The sequence below is a fragment of the Entelurus aequoreus genome, linkage group LG14 (assembly GCF_033978785.1).
Source record: "Entelurus aequoreus isolate RoL-2023_Sb linkage group LG14, RoL_Eaeq_v1.1, whole genome shotgun sequence".
In the NCBI taxonomy this organism is placed as follows: Eukaryota; Metazoa; Chordata; class Actinopteri; order Syngnathiformes; family Syngnathidae; genus Entelurus; species Entelurus aequoreus.
The window spans coordinates 43,603,126-43,626,344 of NC_084744.1; the positions used below are offsets into that span (position 1 = coordinate 43,603,126).

The 23,219-nt window shown below is 39.6% G+C and overlaps 1 protein-coding gene across 5 annotated transcripts in view; it reads right to left on the reverse strand.

Annotated features, from left to right (window-relative positions):
* LOC133664922 (dedicator of cytokinesis protein 9-like) overlaps positions 1-23,219 on the reverse strand; it is a 270,243-nt gene that overhangs the window by 42,039 nt on the left and 204,985 nt on the right. For all 5 annotated transcript variants that reach the window (XM_062069950.1, XM_062069949.1, XM_062069946.1 and 2 more), the window contains exons 22-37: positions 22,721-22,807; positions 22,537-22,626; positions 20,906-21,021; positions 20,761-20,830; positions 20,557-20,682; positions 20,395-20,466; positions 17,697-17,843; positions 17,526-17,609; positions 15,810-15,921; positions 14,772-14,950; positions 13,029-13,145; positions 10,002-10,113; positions 9,784-9,917; positions 5,350-5,458; positions 5,192-5,258; positions 5,079-5,126 (exon numbers count right to left, since the gene is read on the reverse strand). In XM_062069950.1, the coding sequence (XP_061925934.1) occupies positions 5,079-5,126; positions 5,192-5,258; positions 5,350-5,458; positions 9,784-9,917; positions 10,002-10,113; positions 13,029-13,145; positions 14,772-14,950; positions 15,810-15,921; positions 17,526-17,609; positions 17,697-17,843; positions 20,395-20,466; positions 20,557-20,682; positions 20,761-20,830; positions 20,906-21,021; positions 22,537-22,626; positions 22,721-22,807 (1,670 nt within the window). The remainder of the gene's footprint in view (positions 1-5,078; positions 5,127-5,191; positions 5,259-5,349; positions 5,459-9,783; positions 9,918-10,001; positions 10,114-13,028; positions 13,146-14,771; positions 14,951-15,809; positions 15,922-17,525; positions 17,610-17,696; positions 17,844-20,394; positions 20,467-20,556; positions 20,683-20,760; positions 20,831-20,905; positions 21,022-22,536; positions 22,627-22,720; positions 22,808-23,219) is intronic.

The following is a 23,219-nucleotide window of genomic DNA, read 5'->3' on the forward strand; positions in this document are numbered from 1 at the left end:
CCGGGGCAACCATTCTCCTGAATTTCTCCCGATTTCCACCCGGAGACAACAATATTGGGGGCGTGCCTTAAAGGCACTGCCTTTAGCGTCCTCTCTCACCTGAAAAGGAGACTATTAGATATGTCTCCGTTATCCATAAGTTTATCTATAACCCATAAAGTAGGCAGGCACGGAGCTATTTCTCAGCGTGTGTTTATACCAGTCGGCCCGTTAATACACTGACACACAACATCCGGATTCCCATCATGCATTGCTTCAAAACTACGGCAAGTAGTAATGTCCAAAAACATAACAGAGACGAAGCAGAAGAACGAAGAAGAGACAGTCATGGCGACGACGAGTAAGAAGAAGAAGTACGCTTGCAAGTTCCAAAATGATTGGAAAAATAATTTCAGTTCATCCAGGACAGCTCGAAGGGGAAGGGGTATGCTGTCTGCCATTTTTGTAGATCAGACTTCTCCATTGAACACGGTGGCCGAACGGATATACTCATTCATGAACGGATTTTATATATATATATATATATATATATATATATATATATATATATATATATATATATATATATATATATATTTATATATATATATATATATATATATATATATATATATATATATATATATATATATATATATATATATATATTTATATATATATATATATATATATATATATATATATATATATATATATATATATATATATATATATATATATATATATATATATAAAAGAAATACTTGAAAATATATACACCCCCCACTACCCGCCCACATCTCCTGAATTCGGAGGTCTCAAGGTTGGCAAGAATGCTGTGCACCAGTGCACAAAGCAAGGTCCATAAAGACATGGATGACAGAGTCTGGTGTGGAAGAACTTGACTGGCCTGCACAGAGTCCTGATCACCTTATCACTTTTATGCAGAAATTTGTTGGAAAAATTTGATTCCGCATCTGTTAATAACTTTACTAACGCTCAAAAGCGCAGATTTCAACCATGTTAAAGGTCTAAAAAAATGATGTAGAACGTCTGGTGGGCCAATGTGCATGTGTGTATAAATGATGTATACACATTTAGCTGTGTTTGGGTCCCTTTTTTTCAGGAACACTAATACCAAAAGTCACAATGTCCCATAGAATTCTAAAAAAGTTATGACAAACCACCTCAAAAAAACGGAACGGAATTTTACAGTTTTTTACTGAATGGGACACACAACATGTACATTAAAATAAAGAAAGGGGGATTTACAATATTAACTATGAACAATAAAACACTGAATATTAACAACATATGAACATCTTTTAATTTTCAGACCAGCTCCTCCATTGTTGTGTATCTTTAACAAGCAAGCAAAACACAACAAAAATGTAACAAACAGCAAAATATGAATGCAAGTGTAAAAAAAAAAACTACAATATGATATATTATCAGATTATTTTGCAGAAATTTGTTGTAAAAATTTGCTTCCGCATCTCTTCCTGACACACACGTTTGGAGCTGGCTGCTCTGAAAACAAACCCCACCCACTCTGCTTTGTTCCTGGTCTGAGCTGCTGTGACGTAGATTATCGTAATAACTCGTCTAATGCTCAAAAGCGCAGATTTCAACCATTGAAATACTTTCTATAGTTCAAGACTGACGGTCATTTAAAAACTGCACTGCACATCATAATGGCGCCGACAGTTTTGATGTTAAATGTCTAAAAAAATTATGTAAAACGTCTGGCGGGCCGGATTGAAAATCTTGATGGGCCGTGTTTTGCCCAGGTTTGATATATACTATACACTAACTGGTCTGTGGTAATGTTTTACTGTAGCAGATGGTCCTGAACAACATCTGTCAGAATAATTGTATCTAAGTTGTCACAAAACTTTGTGTTACATTGAGTTCGGCTCGCCCTGCGAGAGGACAAAAGCTGTCTTTGATCCTACCAATCAAAAAGGCTTGTAAAACTCCACTGTGTAGGATGGGAAGCGACATGAAGGCGTCGGTTTCTTTGATGTATTGTAATCCACAGGAAGATTTTGTCGTTACCGAGATCTACAAAGCGGAGAGGCACCTTTTCTTTGAACTGTTTTACGACCTTTTCTTAGAAATGTTTTGTAACCAAACGCGATGGGTGTTTACAACCCCCCCGTCCCTTTAGAAACAGCTGTTGCCATGTAATCAGGGAAAGTCCAAATAAAAGAGGAGGCGTACAATCTTTCGTCAGAGCGCGGTGAGACACTGTGCAAGGGTACAGGTCTACGCGTTTCTCCTCAATTGAGCCAAATTGAATTCTGTCTCTGTTTAATTCCTTGCTTCTTGTCTTGTTTAATAGATATTATCGGTGTTTGAACCTGACAACATCAAATTGGGTACAATAAACTTCCACACAATAGGATAACTTCCGGTACGATAATTTGTCATTTCCCAACATGGTCCGGCAGTGCCGGGGGAGGAAAGGCGGGAAAAACCGGAGGGTTGACAGGTATGACAAATGTACAGTATGCAAACTTTGGAAAACAACATTGTGCCGTGCTTCATATTGTGCAGCTGAACGACAGTGGCGTCAGGTTTGGCGTGCAATGACGGAGCCACACGTGACACATGCATGTCGTTATGGAAAAAGCAGCCACTGCGAGTTCAACAAAAAGAGAGTCGGGGGTCATGCATCATGCAGTCGTCCGCACCCATAGCTTACCCAAGCAGGAGAGGGCAGGAGCCGGCTTTTAATTCATAGTGTTAAACTTGCCAGCATTTGGGTGAGTAGAAAAACATTGGTGGGGGAGTTAGAGAGAGACAGACAGCAAACACCCAAAAGCCCTGAGTACTTGAGGACTGGGAGAGTGCGAAGTAACATTCACTATACACACAGCAAGATTAAATGAACTAATAATGCGATGGTGAATATACATACACTACAACAGTGATCCCCAACCACCGGTCCGGGGACCAGTACCGGTCCGTGACACATTTGCTACCGGGCCGCAGAGAAAGATAAAATAATTTATAAAGGACTGCATGTTCTCCGACTTAACTTTCGCCTGTCCCACTAAACACACCAATAAGCTTGTTTATAGATGTACAATAAAGCTCCTTATAAGTAGTTGCCATTTGTTATATTTGTTATAATACAGCCGAGTGTGAAGCGACTGGGATGGGAATCAGCACCTCCAAGTCCGAGTCCATGGTTCTCGCCCGGGAAAAGGGTGGAGTGCCAGAAAAACATTGGTGGGGGAGTTAGAGAGACATAGACAGCAAACACCCAAAAGTCCCTAATTGGATCAAATAGGCATCTAAAAAGCTACTCAGTGGCCTAGTGGTTAGAGTGTCCGCCCTGAGATGGGTAGGTTGTGAGTTCAAACCCCGGCCGAGTCATACCAAAGACAATATCGACACACCTAGTGTGTGTGACAATCATTGATACTTTAACTTTGGGTTGGGGAGGAGACCCTGCCCCAAGTGGAGGAGTTCAAGTACCTAGGAGTCTTGTTCGCGAGTGAGGGAAGAGTAGATTGTGAGATCGACAGGCGGATCGGTGCGGCGTCTTCAGTAATGCGGACGCTGTATCGATCCGTTGTGGTGAAGAAGGAGCTGAGCCGGAAGGCAAAGCTCTCAATTTACCGGTCGATCTACATTCCCATCCTCACCTATGGTCATGAGCTTTGGGTTATGACCGAAAGGACAAGATCACGGGTACAAGCGGCCGAAATGAGCTTCCTCCGCAGGGTGGCGGGGCTCTCCCTTAGAGATAGGGTGAGAAGCTCTGCCATTCGGGAGGAGCTCAAAGTAAAGCCACTGCTCCTCCACATGGAGAGGAGCCAGATGAGGTGGTTCGGGCATCTGGTCAGGATGCCACCCGAACGCCTCCCTAGGGAGGTGTTTAGGGCACGTCCGACCGGTAGGAGGCCACGGGGAAGACCCAGGACACGTTGGGAAGACTATGTCTCCCGGCTGGCCTGGGAACGCCTCGGGATCCCCCGGGAGGAGCTGGACCAAGTGGCTGGGGTGAGGGAAGTCTGGGCTTCCCTGCTTAGGCTGCTGCCCCCGCGACCCCACCTCGGATAAGCGTAAGAAGATAGATGGATGGATGGATAACTTTGTGACATGATACAAAGCACATTAATGAACATATCAAATATAAATGTGACAGATTGTAGCCAAAGGCTGATTTCCATCTGCAGTCCTCAGCATGTTGATGGTAACCTGCAGGGCATCTCCATCCATTCATCCATTTTCTACCGCTTGTCCTTTTGGGGTCACAGGGGGTGCTGGAACCTATCTCAGCTGCATTCGAGCAGTAGGCGGGGTACACCCTGGACAAGTCGCCACCTCATCACAGGGCCAACACAGATAGACAGACAACAATTACACACTAGAGCCAATTTAGTGTTGCCAATCAACCTATCCCCAGGTGCATGTCTTGGGAGGTGGGAGGAAGCCGGAGTACCCGGAGGGAACCCACGCAGTCACGGGGAGAACATGCAAACTCCACACAGAAAGATCCCGAGCCCGGGATTTGAACTCAGGACTACTCAGGACCTTCGTAATGTGAGGCACATGCACTAACCCCTGTTCCACCGTGCTGGCAGGGCATCTCATTGCAAAGAAACAGGCCCGGGGCTCCCAATAATTCAACGTTACAGTGAGTCTTATTTTTTATCGCACTTGTTTTTGCTGCATTTATCTGGCACAAGTGGAAAGCCGGCCCCTGAAAACAATTTCTACATTAAATCGGTCCGTGGTACAAAAAAAGGTTGGGGACCACTGCACTACAACACATCTTTAATAGCTGTGACAAATGAAAAAAATGCTGAGATGGTTCACATGAGATCTAAAAATGTTAATCAATACACACTATTAGCAGCACAATTTAATAAAATATCTGCATGAGAAATACAAAACGTATTAAGCATAGGTTACCGTGGAAACACTTCCATGCTGGATTTAATGCAATCACATAACGAGGAGGGAACAGTTGGTAGATCTTACTCATGCGTAATACAATAAAATTTTATAAATAAACGGCAATTGTAATTGTAGCAAAATTAAAAAAATTTTTTTGTGTGTGTTCATGTTCTAAATAACATTACCTTGCTATGTATCTCTTTCCCATGTATTTGAATTGATGGAGGCACACTCTGAGGGAGGGAAAAAAGAAAATGAGTCCTTAAGTGAAAATGAATGCTGTGTTAAGACGTCTTACTCGACAAGTGTGAAGAAGTCCATCAGGTCGGCCGTTGAAGCTTTGTTCCAATATGTGAATAGAGCATCTGGAGGGAGACACACGTCCGTTCAGTCGGCTGTGCTTAGTCTAGTGCTAGTGCTACAGGTGGGGCAGGAAATAAAAGCAAAACGTCTTACCCTCCGACATGCTTTTGAGCACATGTAAGAAGCACATGAGAAAGCTCTTGATCTCCGCCTGCTCCAGTTTGTCGCATCGAAGCAGGGAGTTGCTGAGCGACGACGCTGGCTGTTTGTTTGTTGGGACAAACATCAGACATGACAAACTTGCATCAGTCAGCATTCATCAAAATGTTTGATATTTTTCGATGAGGTCAGTTCAAACATGAACTTTTAATGTTGCTTTAATGAAACAGTGGATCAGTGCATGGATAGTTTTCTTGAACAAATCAGCAACATAAGGATTTTTCAAAATTATTTACACATGTCCTGATTTCCCCAGCATTACCACACCTCAAACACGAGAATGGAAAGGGACACCAAGTGAGGTTGAACGCTCAGAGCAGTCATTCTCAAAGTGTGGTACGTGTACTTAGGGTTGCAAAATTACGGGAATATTCAAAGTTGGAAACTTTCCATGGGAATTAACGGGAATATATGGGAATTAACGGGAATTAATGGGAAATGAATGGGAAGAAACATTGAATGCAACATGCTAGATCTTGCAGCATGATTATTAGCTAAAACAACCTGATTTAATGCAAATTCAGTAGAATTAAACCCTGCACGGTGCATTCCTCCATCACATGTGCAGTGCATTCTTCCATAACATGCACAGATAATTCCCAGCATGTACTCAGTGGCCTAGTGGTTAGCAGAGGTGGGACCAAGTCATTGCTTTGCAAGTCACAAGTAAGTCTCAAGTCTTTGCCGTCAAGTCTCGAGTCAAGTCCCGAGTCAAGACAGGCAAGTCCCGAGTCAAGTCCAAAGTCAAGACTGGAAAGTCTCAAGTCAAGTCCCAAGTCCTGCATTTTGAGTTTCGAGTCCTTTAAAGTCCTTTTAACCACAGACTAATATTTTTACACAGATTGTGTATGCTTTTAAAACGCTGTATTTATTTATTAAAACAAGTGCATTTAAAATTGCAGGAAAAAAAATAGTGCTGACATTGCAATTCATAATAGCACTATTAACCAGTCATTTTAATAGTTTAAACAATTTTAAACATTTAACTCATTCCTTTACAGAATAAACACATTTGCAAAAACAAGTGCAACTGTACTTATTTGTACTAAAGTGTTAACATTGTATTTCCATGGCATATTGCATTGTAACTAGTTCCACAGCAGTTTCTATCCTGTTCTTACCTTATCTCATTGATCTCATCTCATACTGTATGTGTGTTGATGTGTGCGTACACATGAAAAACATAACAAATACATGAACATAACAATGAACAGAGTTGTACTTTTTAAATGTCAGGGCCCTATGCAATATGTACACATATTCTTAATATAGTATACATTTTAACTGACCCTTATTTGACTATGTTTTTCTTATTGTAGGTGGCTAAAATACGCGGTGCTGCTGACCGCCGTCTGTTACGTTACTGTGTGTGATACATTGACTAACGTAACGTTAAATGTAGGTACCTCATGCAACCCTGCTTAAAAAATAATCACTTGACAAAAAGTATGAATAAGGTAGCGAACTGCAGTGGACGCAACATATTGCCGTGTTTGCAATGACGTTATAACCACAGACATCTTATAAGTAGACGCAGCATTGGTTGCTGTGTCGCAAGCAATTTGGCTGCCATCTTGAAGTGGTGATGAGGAGCCGGCGAACAGCCTAAACTGACAGTTGACAGGTAGAACACAAAGATGCCGGGCTGGTGTTCAGCGTTTTCCTACTTAAATGAGCGGACTGTTGAAAATAGGAATCGGGGGATTACTTTTCACAAGTAAGATTTAACATTAACGTACTATTGGTTGTATTTTGTGAAAATAATATTACCACAGAGTTGAGAAGGAGCAAAGATCTTCAATATTTGTATTTGAAAATCACAAATAAATCTTCTGGGGGAGGATTACCCCCCTACAGGGGTTTGGTTTACAAACTTTCAGCCCCACCTAAAACAAAATTCACCAGCCGCCACTGATTATGATGCATTCTCATTTTAGGCAAAGTATAAGACAATACTTTCTTAACAGTATAATTGTAACCAGGAATAAGTCTTCAAGTAACAATATTCAAATACTAACATTGTTGAGTTAGACAGCATTTGGTTTTATTCTGAATCCAGTGAAACAGATTGGTGGTTTTAGCTGATATAAAGACTTTCAGGTGTTTATACAGTATATGTTTAAGTATTTGGCAGACGCTTTTATCCAAAGCGACATAGATAAAACATACATATATAACAATCACTGTAAACATTATCATTTAAGGGAAGAATGTAATACAAAATATCAATACAAAGTGTCAAGACAGAATAAACTCTCTGCTGCTGCAGCAACAGAGATACAGTCTATAGGTCCCTAAAATATATAGCTATCTAATGTATTCATACATTGTTTATGTAGTTAAGTTAAGTTAAAGTACCAATGATTGTCATAGCATGTATATATAACCTAATCATATTGTTTCTTCAATTTAAAAATAGCTGACCGTTTTTTTTCCCCTTCTCTGGGATTATATTCCCAGTTTTGATCTCGGACGTCTGGTCACTTATAGTGTATAAGAATATTATATTACTGTTAAGCAAACTATGAATAATAAAACACGCCAAATCATGTGTCCTTTATCATAGCTACACGTATGACAAAAACCGCGTGACAATCAGTGGTATTCAGTGAGGTAAGATGAATTAAATGCGCTGACAGTTCATTGCTCCTGCCAAATGAATTGCACTGAGTGGAGCGGATCACCACTCCAAGATGGCGGCCTTGCGTCTCGTCTGTGCCTGTAGGCAGTAGCGCTCGATGCTGCGTCTACTTATAAGATGTCTATGGTTATAGTGTTAGCAGTGAGTTTGCAGCCTCACTGATTTAACTACACAGCAAATAAAAGTCATGTTACTTAGCCAATAAACGTTAGATTACATTCAAAACTTACCCTTCTTTGTGCATCTTCAAATGTTGAACGAAGTTGGAAGTTGTTGCGTCTCCGTCTGTAATATTCGAACTGCGTGATTTGCATACGGCAATTCGTTTTTTGTTGACCAAGTCGTAGTTTTAATACCCGAATGAAACCAACTTTGGCATAATTGTTTCTCACAGGCGCGTTGTTTGACAACTCTTGTTCGGTGGTTGTCCTGCAATTTGATTGGATAAATGCTGTGGGATGAAAACAACGTAGATCTAATTTGATTGGCTGTTGTACTGAGAGCACACACGCTGACAGGAACAACTTGCTGATAGACACGCATGTAGAAAATGAAAGATACGGAGAGCTCCCAAATAACTTTTTAATCTTTGGGTTTTGGGGAAAGTAGCAAGTCATGTCAAGTCAAAAGGCTCAAGTCCAAGTGAAGTCACAAGTCATTGATGTTAAAGTCTAAGTCGAGTTACAAGTCTCTTTACATTTTGTCAAGTCGAGTCTAAAGTCATCAAATTCATGACTCGAGTCTGACTCGAGTCCAAGTCATGTGACTCGAGTCCACACCTCTGGTGGTTAGAGTGTCTGCCCTGAGATGGGTAGGTTGTGAGTTCAAACCCCGGCCGAGTCATACCAAAGACTATAAAAATGGGAGCCATTACCTCCCTGCTTGGCACTCAGCATCAAGGGTTGGAATTGGGGGATAAATCACCAAAAATGATTCCCGGGCGCAGCACCGCTGCTGCTCACTGCTCCCCTCACCTCCCAGTGGTGAACAAGGGGATGGGTCAAATGCAGAGGACAAATTTCACCACACCTAGTGTGTGTGTGACAATCATTGGTACTTTGACTTTAACTTAACTTAACTACACACTACAGCAGGGCTACTGAGGCCACACTAGTATTTGACTTCATCCAGTCAGGTAAGTTTTGATGATATTACTGGGGTAAATATATTTGATATATGGTATTTAAGTTGAATAGAAGTGTAATTGCTTGTTACTGTATGACTGTAGACTACTCCAGCAGACTTCCACTCAAGCTGGCTAGCTGTTCCTGTACTTGTTAAATGATTTTGGGGCCAATATCTCTAGCTAGCTAAGTTTATGTACCACCACAGTCTCATTATGAACCGAAAATATTTATCCGTTAGCCGTGATGCTAATTTCCTCTATGTTAAATCCCATTCATTTATGCTAACAACGTTAGCGATCCAAATTTACCATTTTTGTGATCTGTAAAGTTCAACTAGCGAATACTAAATCAAAACGTGTAGTTTCCTCTGCCTTCTGTTCTAAAATCAATTAACTAATGTCCACTAAACTTTTTTGGGGGTGGGAAGATTGACGATGAGGACAAGTATGTGGATTAAACCTATTGTATAACAATTGTAGGTAATGACTTTTGCATTAGGGTGTATAACATATTTTTTTGTCAGGTATATTATTACATTTGATGCGCATTCGGAAATAGTCATTTTTGAAGCGATGTCATAAGAATGGAATAAAACCGTACCTTCTCCAAAGAGTTGCCCTTTTCTGTGTTGCGCTCCGATAGACTGTTGCCGGAGTCAGTGCTGATGAGGGACCCCCGAGAGTCTGCATGGCGCACAGAATTAACGTTGGGTGTAGAGGACGTGTGAGGGGAGACTGTAAGAAACACATTATTATTATAAAAAATAACTGTATTGTGTTTCCCCATTACCCACCATCACCCTTTCCCCCTCTTCTCACCGGTGCCAGAGATGACTCCAAAAACATCTTTGTGCAAGCTTGTGTCCAAAAAAGTGCTGGATCTGGGTGGTGTCATCAAAGCGTTGGCGAGGAGGGAATCTTCTCTCCCATTCTGCAACATTTGACCAGCGGAAGAAAAAAATAAACATATTAAGTATGTCCTGTATCAACAATTATTCCTTACATATTCTGTGGTTTGTAGTTTTACTGGTGCAGAACTAGGGCTGGGCGATATGGCCTTTTATTAATATCTCAATATTTTTAGGCCATGTCACGATTCACGATATATACCTCGATATTTTGCCTTAGCCTTGAATGAACACTTGATACATATAATCACAGCAGTATGATGATTCTATGTGTCTACATTAAAACATTCTTGTTCATAATACATTAATAGGTTGTGAGTTCAAATCCAAATCGCTGCCGTTGTGTCCTTGGGCAGGACACTTCACCCTTGCCCCCGGTGCCGCTCTCACTGGTGAATGAATGATGAATGAATGATAGGTGGAGGTCGGAAGGGCCGTAGGCGCAAACTGGCAGCCTCGCTTCCGTCACTCTACCCCAGGGCAGCTGTGGCTACAAATGTAGCTTACCATCACCAGGTGTGAATGAATGATGGGTTCCCACTTCTCTGTGAGCGCTTTGAGTGTCTAATAATAGAAAAGCGCGATATAAAATATAATCCATTATTATTATTATTATTATACTGCATCAATATATGCTCATTTTAAACTTTCATGCAGAGAGGGAAATCACAACTAAGTCAATTTAGCAAAACTGTATTTATTAAACAGTTATTAAGCAGTGGCACAAACATTCATGTAATTTCAAAACAGAAAGTGCAAGATTGTCAGAGACATTTTAAAACAAGCTATGAGTGCACTTTTGTGCATGATGTCACACAAGATATTTCAATAACTGTCAAATTGAAATGAGCTGCATAATAGGAAATCAAATAGTGTATGTCCTTCGCTATGTGGTAGGTTCCTGCGGACGTTATCTCCTTCTGTTGTTGACTATTTGTTTCATACGGTGTTGACGCCAGGCTAAATTGGGTCAGTGCTGGTTGCTTCGACATTTTGTGGGTGTGGCACCGGTCGGAGATGTTGACATGCAGAGTTTCAAGCACTCTTCATTTTCTAGCGCAGGGGTGTCAAACTCAAATACAGAGAGGGCCAAAATGTAAAACTGAACAAAGCCGCGGGCCAAGGTTGAACAAATTAACCTTTTAATAGGGACCCAAACAAGTTTTGCATTGAATATTGAACAAGCAAGGCCTATATAACTTTATAGTGACATGCAAAATCGAGTTTCAAATAATAATAATAATTAAAAAATATCAATGGCATATCAAATACAATTTAAATAAAAATTTAATGCCTCTTTTCTATTTGCAGCCTTCTGAGATAAATATCAACATTAAATTTTTCCACAGGCTAATACATTTGAAAATAAAATAACAATGAATAAACCAACCATTCAGGACTTTAAACTGCTCAGTTTGCAACACACTGATCTAATCTGATGTGCCCAAGCCAAATACCTGCCATCTTTTCTTGGATGCTAGTTCATTAATGTCGGGGCTCAGGCTTTGAGCTGAGGCAACCTTCATTATCCAACCAAGGTGTTCATCAGTCATTATATCTCGTAGTCCACCCGGACCACAGTCTTGGGGGCGTGCCTTTAAGGCACTGCCTTTAACGTCCTCTACGAGCTGTCGTCACGTCCACTTTTTATCCATTCTAACAACGTGCCGGCCCAGTCACAAGATATGTGCGGATTCTGTACTTCTGACAAACACATTTCGGGAGAACAGCCGCACCGTAACACAACATAAACACAACAGAACAAATACCCAGAACACCTTGCAGCCCTAACTCTTCCGGGCTGCAATATACACCCCCGCTACCACCAAACCCCCCCCCCCCCCCCCCCCGCCCCCCCCGACACACACACACCTTGTAGGGTCCCTGAAGAGTTAGTGGGTTCTGGGTATTTGTTCTGTTGTGTTTATGTTGTGTTACGGTGCGGATGTTCTCCCGAAATGTGTTTGTCATTCTTGTTTGGTGTGTATTCACAGTGTGGCGTATATTTCTAACAGTGTTAAAGTTGTTTATGCGTCCACCCTCAGTGTAACCTGTATCACTGTTGATCAAGTATGCGTTGCATTCACTTGTGTGTGCGTGCAGAAGCCGCACATGTGACTGGCCCAGCACTCGTTGGACAATTTAGGCCCGCGGGCCAGAGTTTGACACCCATGCTCTAGCGGGTGACTTTTGAAATGATGCTATAAATTAACAGTGATGCTACTTTTTGTAGCAACGCTTTTGCCGCATACTTGACATATTACGGTTGTCTGTTCAACATCTTCCCGCTTGAAGCCAAACCACCGCCAGACGATGGACCCTGTGCTGTTTTTTCTTGGGAATTAATTCTTCTACTTTCATTTGTTACCAGATTTGCTTCTCTCTCTCGTATTACCACTCGCAGCGCTGCGCTTGCACCACCTGCCACAGCTAACTTTACCCATGCCACTACCTCTCTGCTCCGTGAGGGCGTATGGCGTTGCACGCGCAACAGTATGTAAGAAGGTGCGCTTGTTTTATGTCTCTGTGAGAAGGAAAGACAAGAAAGAGTGAGAAAAGCCTGTAGTGTAATGCCCGCAGCTAAAAGCAACTGGTGAGAACGTATACTCACGAAATAGTCATTTTCTATATCGCACAGAGACAAACGCGCGATATATAGAGTATATTCGATATATCGCCCAGCCCTATGCAGAACTACACTGCATCCTACTGAAAGCTGTTTTTAATAACTGTCATATAGCTCAAAAGGTGACCAACAGCATTGTCAGAAAATTCAAATAGTTATTAATGTCTATTCAGGTGTAGCTAGTTTTGTGGGCAGTGGCTCGATTTGAATCATTTGTGCATCACTTTTGAACTTTTACATTTGTGGCAGTGATTGTAAAAATAAACAAACATTTATTGAAAAGTGATGCATAGGTCCAGTGGACTCCCTTACATTGTGACAATGGTTCATTGTGAAGGGGGTCACTTCCTTCACGTTCAGCCTGTTGACGTTCTCTTGAAGCAAACCAAACAGGGGCAAGTAGAGCGTTGCCAACCTCGCTTGTTGACTCTAAAAATACAAAACATATCAATTACTCAGCAGAATTTTTCCAACAATATCTGACACATACTTTATTGAAATGATATTTGTTCAGTATCTAATAGATTGAAATGTATTATGTTTGCAGATGATACAAGTGTATATTGTTCAGGAGAAGACTGGAAGGAAGTGTTGAGGATAATAGAGGTTGAGTTGCTTCAGCTAAAAAAATGGTTTGATATTAATAAGTTATCATTAAATGATAAGAAAACTAAATGCATGGTGTTTAGTGGTGCAAGGAAAAATTGTGAAGCAAAATTAAAATTAAATCAAGTGGAAATTGATAGAGTATATGAAACTAAGTTCTTGGGAATAATAATTGATCATAAATTATGTTGGAAACCGCAGATTGAATATATAAAGGGAAAAATATCCGAATCCATTGCTATTCTTTATAAAGTAAGACACGAGCTGAATAAGGAATGTCTGCATATGTTATATTATTCTTTTATTTTTCCATATTTAACATATTGTGTTGAAGTTTGGGGAAATGTTTTTAAAACAAACATAGACCCAATAATTAAACTTCAAAAAACGGTAATTAGAATAATAAACAAAGTGTGCTACTATGAACATACTAATCCATTATTCATAAATTCTAATGTGTTAAATTGTTCAGATATTGTGTTTTTAAAAACAATGGAAATTGTGTTTGGAGTAAAGAACAACAGCCTTCCAGCTTGTATTCTTAGGTTATTTAAATTAACAGGAGAAAACTATAATTTACGGGAGATATTGATTTTTGAAATAGGTAAAGTAAGAAGGAATATAAAATACAAATGTATTTCAGTTTTAGGAGTTAAATGGTGGAACAAGCTCAGTGATGAGTTGAAGACATGTGGTTCTTTGTTAAGGTTTAAGAAAGCCTTGAAAGGTGAAATAATGGAAAATTATAAAATATAGCAACGATTATTTTCATCCCATTGATTTTTGAACGTTGATGTTCCCGGCAATCTCATTTTCAGTGAATGTATAGGATAGGCAAATCGTCGAAACGAGTATGATTGTCCTCCTGTTGGTGGGTCTGCCTTGAGGAGAACGCCTGTGCGTGGAATCTTTTAAAGTGGGGAGACTGGTGCACAGACAGCCACCACACTGTCCTTGGCAAAGAGAAGGCCAGGGTCCAATGGCATGGAGACCAATAGAATAGAATAGAATAGAAAGTACTTTATTGATCCCTGGGGGAAATTCAGCCAAGACATCTTTGCTGCAGCCTTCTTCCGCCTTTGTGACCGTTGTGGAGCTTCTCTGCAACCATCATCCGCCCACTCCGCCGTTGAGGTCTTTTTCGACAAGGGAGAGCTCCGGTCTGTCGGAGGACCGCCTATGGTGCGCCTACCAGCACTTGCTTTTCTCTCAGGGTGTGCTCCCCTAGCCTTTTGTCTTCCCAGACTAACCCACAAGGCAGCGGGGATAGGCAAATATAAGCCTTGGCTTCAGCTTATTCCTTTTTCTTTTTCTGTGTGTATGTGTATAATTGTTAATGTGTATAATCTGTGCTTTTTGCTCAAAATGGTTGATTATATGACCGAAATAAACTCATTTCATTTTACACTGATGTGAACCGAACAAGCGCAAAAAAAAGATGGCCCTTACTTTAGTGATGTAGCGGTCATCAAACGTGTGCTTTATCATCAGGTTCTTTAAGACCTGGATGGCAATTTGTCGAATCTCCCTGAACTCCTGCAGAGCTGCGCTGACCTCCCGCAGAAGCAGCCCAACAAGGAAGTGGTTTTTGCAGAAGTCGTCTGTCAGCGAGTAGTCCAACTGGAGGTCTGATGGGAAGATGTGGAGGCACATGAGATCAGGACACATGAAACTACCAATACATGCAAATATAATATTCCTCATCTAACCAAATATTCAAACTTGGAAAGTTCTCACCTTATTAGGTATAACTACGGAATAAGTAATGAATTTTTAGTGGTGTAATAACCACACTGCTATATACTGATCAGAACTGTTTCTAAAGATTCATTATTTTAATGTTGCTAAAAGATGATAGCAAAATGCCTCTCGGTATAACCCAGTGCATTTCTACCCAACCAATTAAAGACATAATATTAAAAGAAAGCATGTTAAAACCGGGCCATTATATCCTGCACCTTACATTGTGGCCGGTAGGGCTAAATCAAAAACAATTTAGTTAAGTAAATCTATTTCTTTTACAGCTAAAAACTTTTGAATCAAAATGTGAAAAAGAAGCCCCTCAGTGATTATAGTTTGAAATTAACTGTGCAAATTACAAAGACAAATATGCAGGTGCAACATTTATAAAATTTGTATCACAAAAATAAATTACAAATGAAGCTTTAGCATTTTTAATTGACTTGGTCTGGAATTGATTTTTTTTGGCTGCATTCACTTCAATTAAACATCAGAAGATTGAATTTAGATGTAAACATTTTTTTCTTGCAAGGTTGATCTGTTTTAAGTATCCTAACATGCAAGCAGCAAACCTTTCACCTACCTACTGGAGTATCGTATGACTCCACTGTATCATAAGGAGATAATACAGATACATGACAAAAGAAATGAGGAAAAAACAGGAAGGTAAAAGTCAGGAATTGCATCAAAAAACCAAAAATATTGGCTGTACAAGACTTAATACGTAAGGACATTCAACCCACTCACCCTGAAATCTTAGTATCCGCCCCTTTCCAAAAGGCATTGGCAGGTTTAAAGGGACATAGTGCTCGTGGTTGCACACAACACGCAGGAACTCAAACTTGAACTCGAACAGTGTCTGTGTGAAGACAACAGTAAACTAAATAAACAGCTCAAATAATCACAATATCATTGAATCAGACGCTACAAACTTGAATGCACTTACACAAGATTAAACACCAGAGTACATCATTAATGTAGTAATTAGAGATGTCCGATAATATCAGACTGACGATATTATCGGCCGATAAATGCTTTAAAATGTAATATCGGAAAATATCGGTATCGGTTTCAAAAAGTACAATTTATGACTTTTTAAAACACCGCTGTGTACACGGACGTAGGGAGAAGTACAGAGCGCCAATAAACCTTAAAGGTACTGCCTTTGCGTGCCGGCCCAATCACATAATATCTACGGCTTTCCAAACACACAAGTGAATGCAAAGCATACTTGGTCAACAGCCATACAGGTCACACTGAGGGTGGCCGTATAAACAACTTTAACACTGTTACAAATATGCGCCACACGGTGAACCCACACCAAACAAGAATGACAAACACATTTCGGGAGAACATCCGCACCATAACACAACATAAACACAACAGAACAAATACCCAGAACCCCTTGCAGCACTAACTCTTCTGGGACGCTACAATATACACCCCCCGCTACTCCCCCTCCCCCACCTCAATCCCGCCACCCCCAACCCCGCCCACCTCAACCTCCTCATGCTCTCTCGGGGAGAGCATGTCCCAAATTCCAAGCTGCTGTTTTGAGGCATGTTAAAAAAAATAACAGCCCTTTGAGGCACTTGTGATTTAGGGCTATATAAATAAACATTGATTGATTGATTGAATGCACTTTGTGACTTCAATAATAAATATGGCAGTGCCATGTTGGCATTTTTTTCCATAACTTGAGTTGATTTATTTTGGAAAACCTTGTTACATTGTTTAATGCATCCAGCGGGGCATCACAACAAAATTAGGCATAATAATGTGTTAATTCCACGACTGTATACACTACCGTTCAAAAGTTTGGGGTCACATTGAAATGTCCTTATTTTTGAAGGAAAAGCACTGTACTTTTCAATGAAGATAACTTTAAACTAGTCTTAACTTTAAAGAAATACACTCTATACATTGCTAATGTGGTAAATGACTATTCTAGCTGCAAATGTCTGGTTTTTGGTGCAATATCTACATAGGTGTATAGAGGCCCATTTCCAGCAACTATCACTCCAGTGTTCTAATGGTACAATGTGTTTGCTCATTAGCTCAGAAGGCTAATTGATGATTAGAAAACCCTTGTGCAATCATGTTCACACATCTGAAAACAGTTTAGCTTGTTTCAGAAGCTACAAAACTGACCTTCCTTTGAGCAGATTGAGTTTCTGGAGCATCACATTTGTGGGGTCAATTAAACGCTCAAAATGGCCAGAAAAAGAGAACTTTCATCTGAAACTCGACAGTCTATTCTTGTTCTTAGAAATGAAGGCTATTCCACAAAATTGTTTGGGTTACCCCAAACTTTTGAACGGTAGTGTACATCGGTATCGGTTGATATCCGAATCGGTAATTAAGAGTTGGACAATATCGGAAAATCGGATATCGGCAAAAAAGCCATTATCGGACATCTCTAGTAGTAATTATACATGTTCTTACATAACAGGTAAATTCTACCTTTGGGTCTCCAGGCATGAAACAGTTCATGTAGTTGTTGATCTGTTTGAACACAAAACCTCTGTCCATCAAGGTGAAGCAGCGCTGCAGAGTGACAAAGAGTGATGATGTCAATATTTATGAAAAACATATAATTAGGCGATTTGATGCATGTCAAAATTCTACGCCAACCTTGATGAAAACTGCCAGGCTGTGGTTGGCGTTCCTGGCTGCATCAAGGTTGTCTTTGTATTTCTGAGTGATGTGAGGCATCATCATGTTGACCACAGTCTCCACCGTGTGATGAAAGGATGCTGAGAAACGCTGATTGCGGGATTGCTGATGGGTACAACCATGCGTGAAGACTTTAGACATGATAAAACGTCAAATGTGTTTATCAGTGTTTGTCAGTTCCAGTTCCTTGTCCCAATACTTTTGTCCATATGCTATAGTAGTAGTTTTTTTTCTCCAGTAACTGGGCTACGATTTAGTTCAGTTTCAGTTCAGTTGGAACATGCACACGATACAATGTAATGCATTACATATTTCCAGTTGCTTCATTACAGCACGTCCGAAAAGGAGTAGGAAGAAGCTGAGCTTATTTAATCCTACCCCTTTTCATACCATAGCAATTTTATCAAATTTCCTTGTTCTCTGTAACAGAACAGTGAACAAATAAATAATAAATTAATAATATACCATAGTAAGTAAACAAATATTAAATACATAAATAATCTTTATCTCAAAAGAAAAAAGAAAAAAAGGGTACAAGATATTCATCATAATTCTTGTTCTGTGTACTTTGTGAACACTTGTAGTTTGAACAGTCTCTTAAACTGAATCATATTGGGGCTTTGTTTCATTTCTTTGCTTAATCCATTCCATAATTTAATTCCACATACTGATATGCTAAAGGTTTTAAGTGTTGTACGTGCAAACAAATGTTTGAAATGTGATTTTCCTTTAAGGTTATATTTCTCCTCTTTTGTTGAGAAGAATTGTTGTACATTCTTGGCTAGCAGGTTATAGTTTGCTTTGTACATCATTGCATCAAATTGTTGAATTTCAAAATGTTTGATTGAATAAATAAAGGGTTTGTATGTTCTCTATATCCAACATTATGTATTATTCTAACTGTAACACCGTTAATGAATGATGTAGGAGCCTAAATACTATTTAAGTTAATTTACATTTTATGGAAGGTGTTTTATGTTTATTCAGCCAAAAGGGGACTATTTACTTTATTTAAATAATACGAAAATGTATATATTGCATGCTTAGAATAATGATAAGGTACACTTTATTTGTGATTATTACATTTGTCTGAATAATTTGATGACGTACTATTTTATACAGCTTTAATACAGTGAAGATTACGTAACTGTTTAATTGCATATATGGCGGAAGGATCTGTGTGGTAATATGGTTTGGACACAATGTATTACGAGTGATGGCAGTCAGGTATGGTGGAATCGAGCCACACAGTTTTTTGACCTCACTCTTACTTTTTGTAACTCTTTCTTACTGTAACAAACTCGCGTCATTTTGCCATTCACTTGTTCCCACATCGTTATTGTTTGACGTTTTTGAATGATTAAGTTGACAAGTAAACGACACAAAACGAAGAGGAGCGTCTGGAGTTGTGTTTGTTGTTGCCGCAGCAAGCGAGAGCAGGAGAAAGTAGAGGAGCGTCAAGCTAAGGCCTCATTAGGAAACTACAAATGATGTGCACATTTGTAGTTGTTTTCCCATATTTCTGCACAATAACTCAGATATGTAACACTAGTGAGCAGTAGAGAGAGAATATGAAGTGATTTTTGGTCCAGAACATGTTTTGCTTTGTTCATTAATGACGTGTTTCTTGCTACTTTATGTTGTATATTTTTTACATGAGATTTCCAGTTAATTTCATCATCTATTATTACACCCAAAAATTTGTTTTCTTTTACCCTACTACTTTGTCTATTTGTAATTGTGTTTGACTTTTTCTTATACTGTTACCAAATAGCCATGCACTGCAAAAACTGAAATCTAAGTAAGATTAAATAACTCAAATAAGGGTGATATTTGCTTATATTCTGTCTGATAAGATAATTATTCTCACTAAGCAGATTTTATGTTAGAGTGTGTTACTTGTTTTAAGGGTTTTGGTCCTAAATGATCTCAGTAAGATATTACAGCTTGTTGCTGAGATTGTATGACCTATATTGAGTAAAACATGCTTGAAACTAAAATATCAACTGTTGCAAAGCTGTGTCATCAACACTCACATGTATAAAACTACTTTTTTAAAGTAATAATTTCTTACTTCAAGCATGAAAAAAAAAAATCATGATGCCGAGCGCATATCATTATGTCAAGATAATGGCACTAGCATTTACTTAATTTAAGAATATTTTTCAACATATTGAGCAAAAAGGTCTCTTTTTTTCTACCAAGAAAAGTGCACTTGTTATTAGTGAGAATATACTTATTTTAAGGTATTTTTGGGTTCATTGAGGTTAGCTAATTTTACTTGTTTTGGAAAGTCTTGACAAGCCAAATTTTCTTGTTGTATTGGCAGATAATTTTGCTTAGTTCAAATAAAATACCCCTAATTTTTGTATTTTTTTTTCTTCTTGTTTTTGAACACTGACTTTTTGCAGTGTGGCCTGAGGTTTACACATACGGGTGTCAGTTAAAGACAAACACAAAGATGTGGTTGGTTTATGGGCTAGGAATAATGGCAGCAAATTAAACAGTACATCCGGTAAGTGCTTGAGAGTTTGACTGTGGTGCTGCGGCAATCCACAAGACTTGGCGTGTTGCAAACTAATAGCCGAGGGGTAGATTTTCAGACACAGGCAGACGCCTCTGAGTCAACTACGACTCAACCTCATGGCAAACTTACCTTCACTTTGCAGCTTTCAATCAAGTACTGAGCCATGGACTTGACTAAGGCTTCAAAGAAATACCAGGAGTACTGGATGGAGGAAAGACAAACAAGAACGATGGAGGCTTAATTACGCGGTACTGTCACACAAATCTCCTTTTAAAAGCAGCACTATATCACCTTGAGAAGCTTGTTGCATGTAAGGAAGTCGGTGGAAGGCTTCAAGATGGCGGTCATTGCTTTAGCGAGCTCTTCATGCACCTTTCCGGGGCTGGAACCTGTGTGTGGCTCGGTCTTGAAAACAAACTGTAAGAAAAATGCTGAGAATGAAAAGGACGCCTCCAACATAAGCAGTGAAGGAATGTGGAATAAATAATACTCAACCTTGACGTATGATCTCAGGTAGTGCTCCAGTCCCTCCTCATGGCATTGGGCTACGATGTGGATCATGACTCTACAAGATCGATTAAAAAAGAAAGGATCTAAGCGGAGGTCTATTATGCATATGGTGTCTGCTGAAGATACGTGCCTGGTGACGTTGACCGCCACATCTTCCTGGCTAGCGCTGGTCAGCACCCTGAATAGCTGATTTAGGGTGGTGGGCAGGAACTTGATCATTACATGACTCTCCATGGCGTGCAGACTCTAATGTAACAGTAGAAAACATGTGTACAGTATGTAAGGGGAGTATAATTACTGCCAGCATCCATCCATTACATACACTGCTGATACTCTGGTGGCGTCAGGGTGGATTGGGGGGTTGACACGGACCAGCAATTTAGGGTCTCGGCACAGTCAGCTGGTATGTTTTGAGTCAGCTATGCCAGTGTTTTTCAACCTTGTCTGAGTCAAGGCACATTTTTTCCATTGAAAAAATCTCGAGGCACACAACCAGCAGAACACATAAAAAAATGAAACTCAGCAGCCGATATTGACAATAAAAAGTTGTTCTCGCGATTGTTGGATATGAATTCAAACCATAATCAAGCATGGATCACTATATCTCTTGTCTCAAAGTAGGTGTACTGTCACCACTTGTCACATGACTTATTTTGAGTTTTTTGGTGTTTTCCTGTGTGTAGTGTTTAAGTTCTTGTCTTGCGCTCCTATTTTGTTGTTGATTATCATGTCCTGTCATGTACGGATGTACTTTTGCCGCTCCACAAGTCTTTGCTGTCGTCCAGCATTCTGTTTTTGTTTACTTTGCAGCCAGTTCAGTTTTAGCTTCATTCTGCATAGCCATCCCTAAGCTTCAATGCCTTTTCTTAGCGGCACTCGCCTTTTGTTTATTTTTGGTTTAAGCATTAGATACCTTTTTAACTGCACACTGCCTCCCGCTGTCGTCTGCATATTGTGATCACGACAAACCATGTTCCCGACATCTACAAAGCAATTAGCTACCGACTGATATGGAAGAGTATTACACGGTTATTTTTTATTTTCCTATTTTAATTATGTTGGATCTGTGTTGTTGTTGTTGTTGTTGTTGTTGTTGGGGACAAGTGTTGTAAATTAGCTTTGGCTAATGATGCATAATGGCTAATGACTATGATGCATACATTGGATAACTGTTTCAGATGTCTATGTTTTTGTATCTATCCCTATTTCAAATAAACCTCTATAATAATAACTCTGCCGATCTCTAGACAGCACCAACACTCAACAACGGCACATTTGCTGATTATAATTACTGGTTTGCAAAAAAAATATTTTTAACCCAATTAGGTGAAATTACATAATCTCCCACAGCACACCAGACAATATCTCACGGTACACTAGTGTGCCGCGGCACAGTCGTTGAAAAACCCTGAGCTATGCAGAGCATGATCACAAATGCCCAAATATCCCGTTGCTTGACCTAGTAATACAGCAAAATCGAATGATACCAATACAAGGGCGGTACCACAAATGTTTCTTTTACAAAGATAACAATCCTTAGTTTGGGCAGTCCTTTAACCATATGCTTATTACACACGGTCAGCGGTTGATACAACACTGTCGATGAAAATTCCAGACATACGTCATCTAGTTGAGGCCCAACTCCACCCCTGATTATACAGAATGTAATAGCACTGTCATCAAAACAAGTCTGCCAACTCTTGCCTGGCATTTACTTTGTTGTGTTGAAAAATAATCACACTATAATCAATGAATACACACCTTTAAGTATTTGACCAGTTCACCTCCTGATTCCTGAGGTGACGATGCTATGCTCTGACAGTGATGAAAGAAGTTGTGCAAATGCTGATCCTGAAACACAAAGACGGCTCGGCAATTTGTTATGAGGTTTTTTTCTACAGATATAATATGGCTCTAATGTAGTCTTTAGTGAAATGAAACTAACCTGAGTGTAAATGGTGGACACGAGATGAGTGGACACCTTGAGTAAAGGCTTGCCTCCATCTACCCATTTGACCTCAGGGCCGGAATGCTGTAAGTAAGAGAAAAACAAAGTTAATATATAAACACTTTACAACTACTTCATTGCTTGACATGGTAATACAGCAAAATCGAATGATACCTATACAAGGGCGGTACCACAAGTGTTTCTTTTGCAAAGATAACAATCCGTAGTTTGGGCAGTGCTTTAACCATACGCTTATTACTGTGGTTTTACACAGAGCAACATGGCTTTTATAAAGCTAAAATTGCTTTAATTCACCATGTACATTAGTACAACATTATAAAGGCAGCAGCTCTTTTATTAGAACTAGAGATGGTCAATATCGTCTTTCTTATCGAGATCCAATATGCGGATACCATCCGGCACATAATTTCCGATACCGATATCTACACTGCAAAAACTGAAATCTAAGTAAGATTAAATATCTCAAATAAGGGTG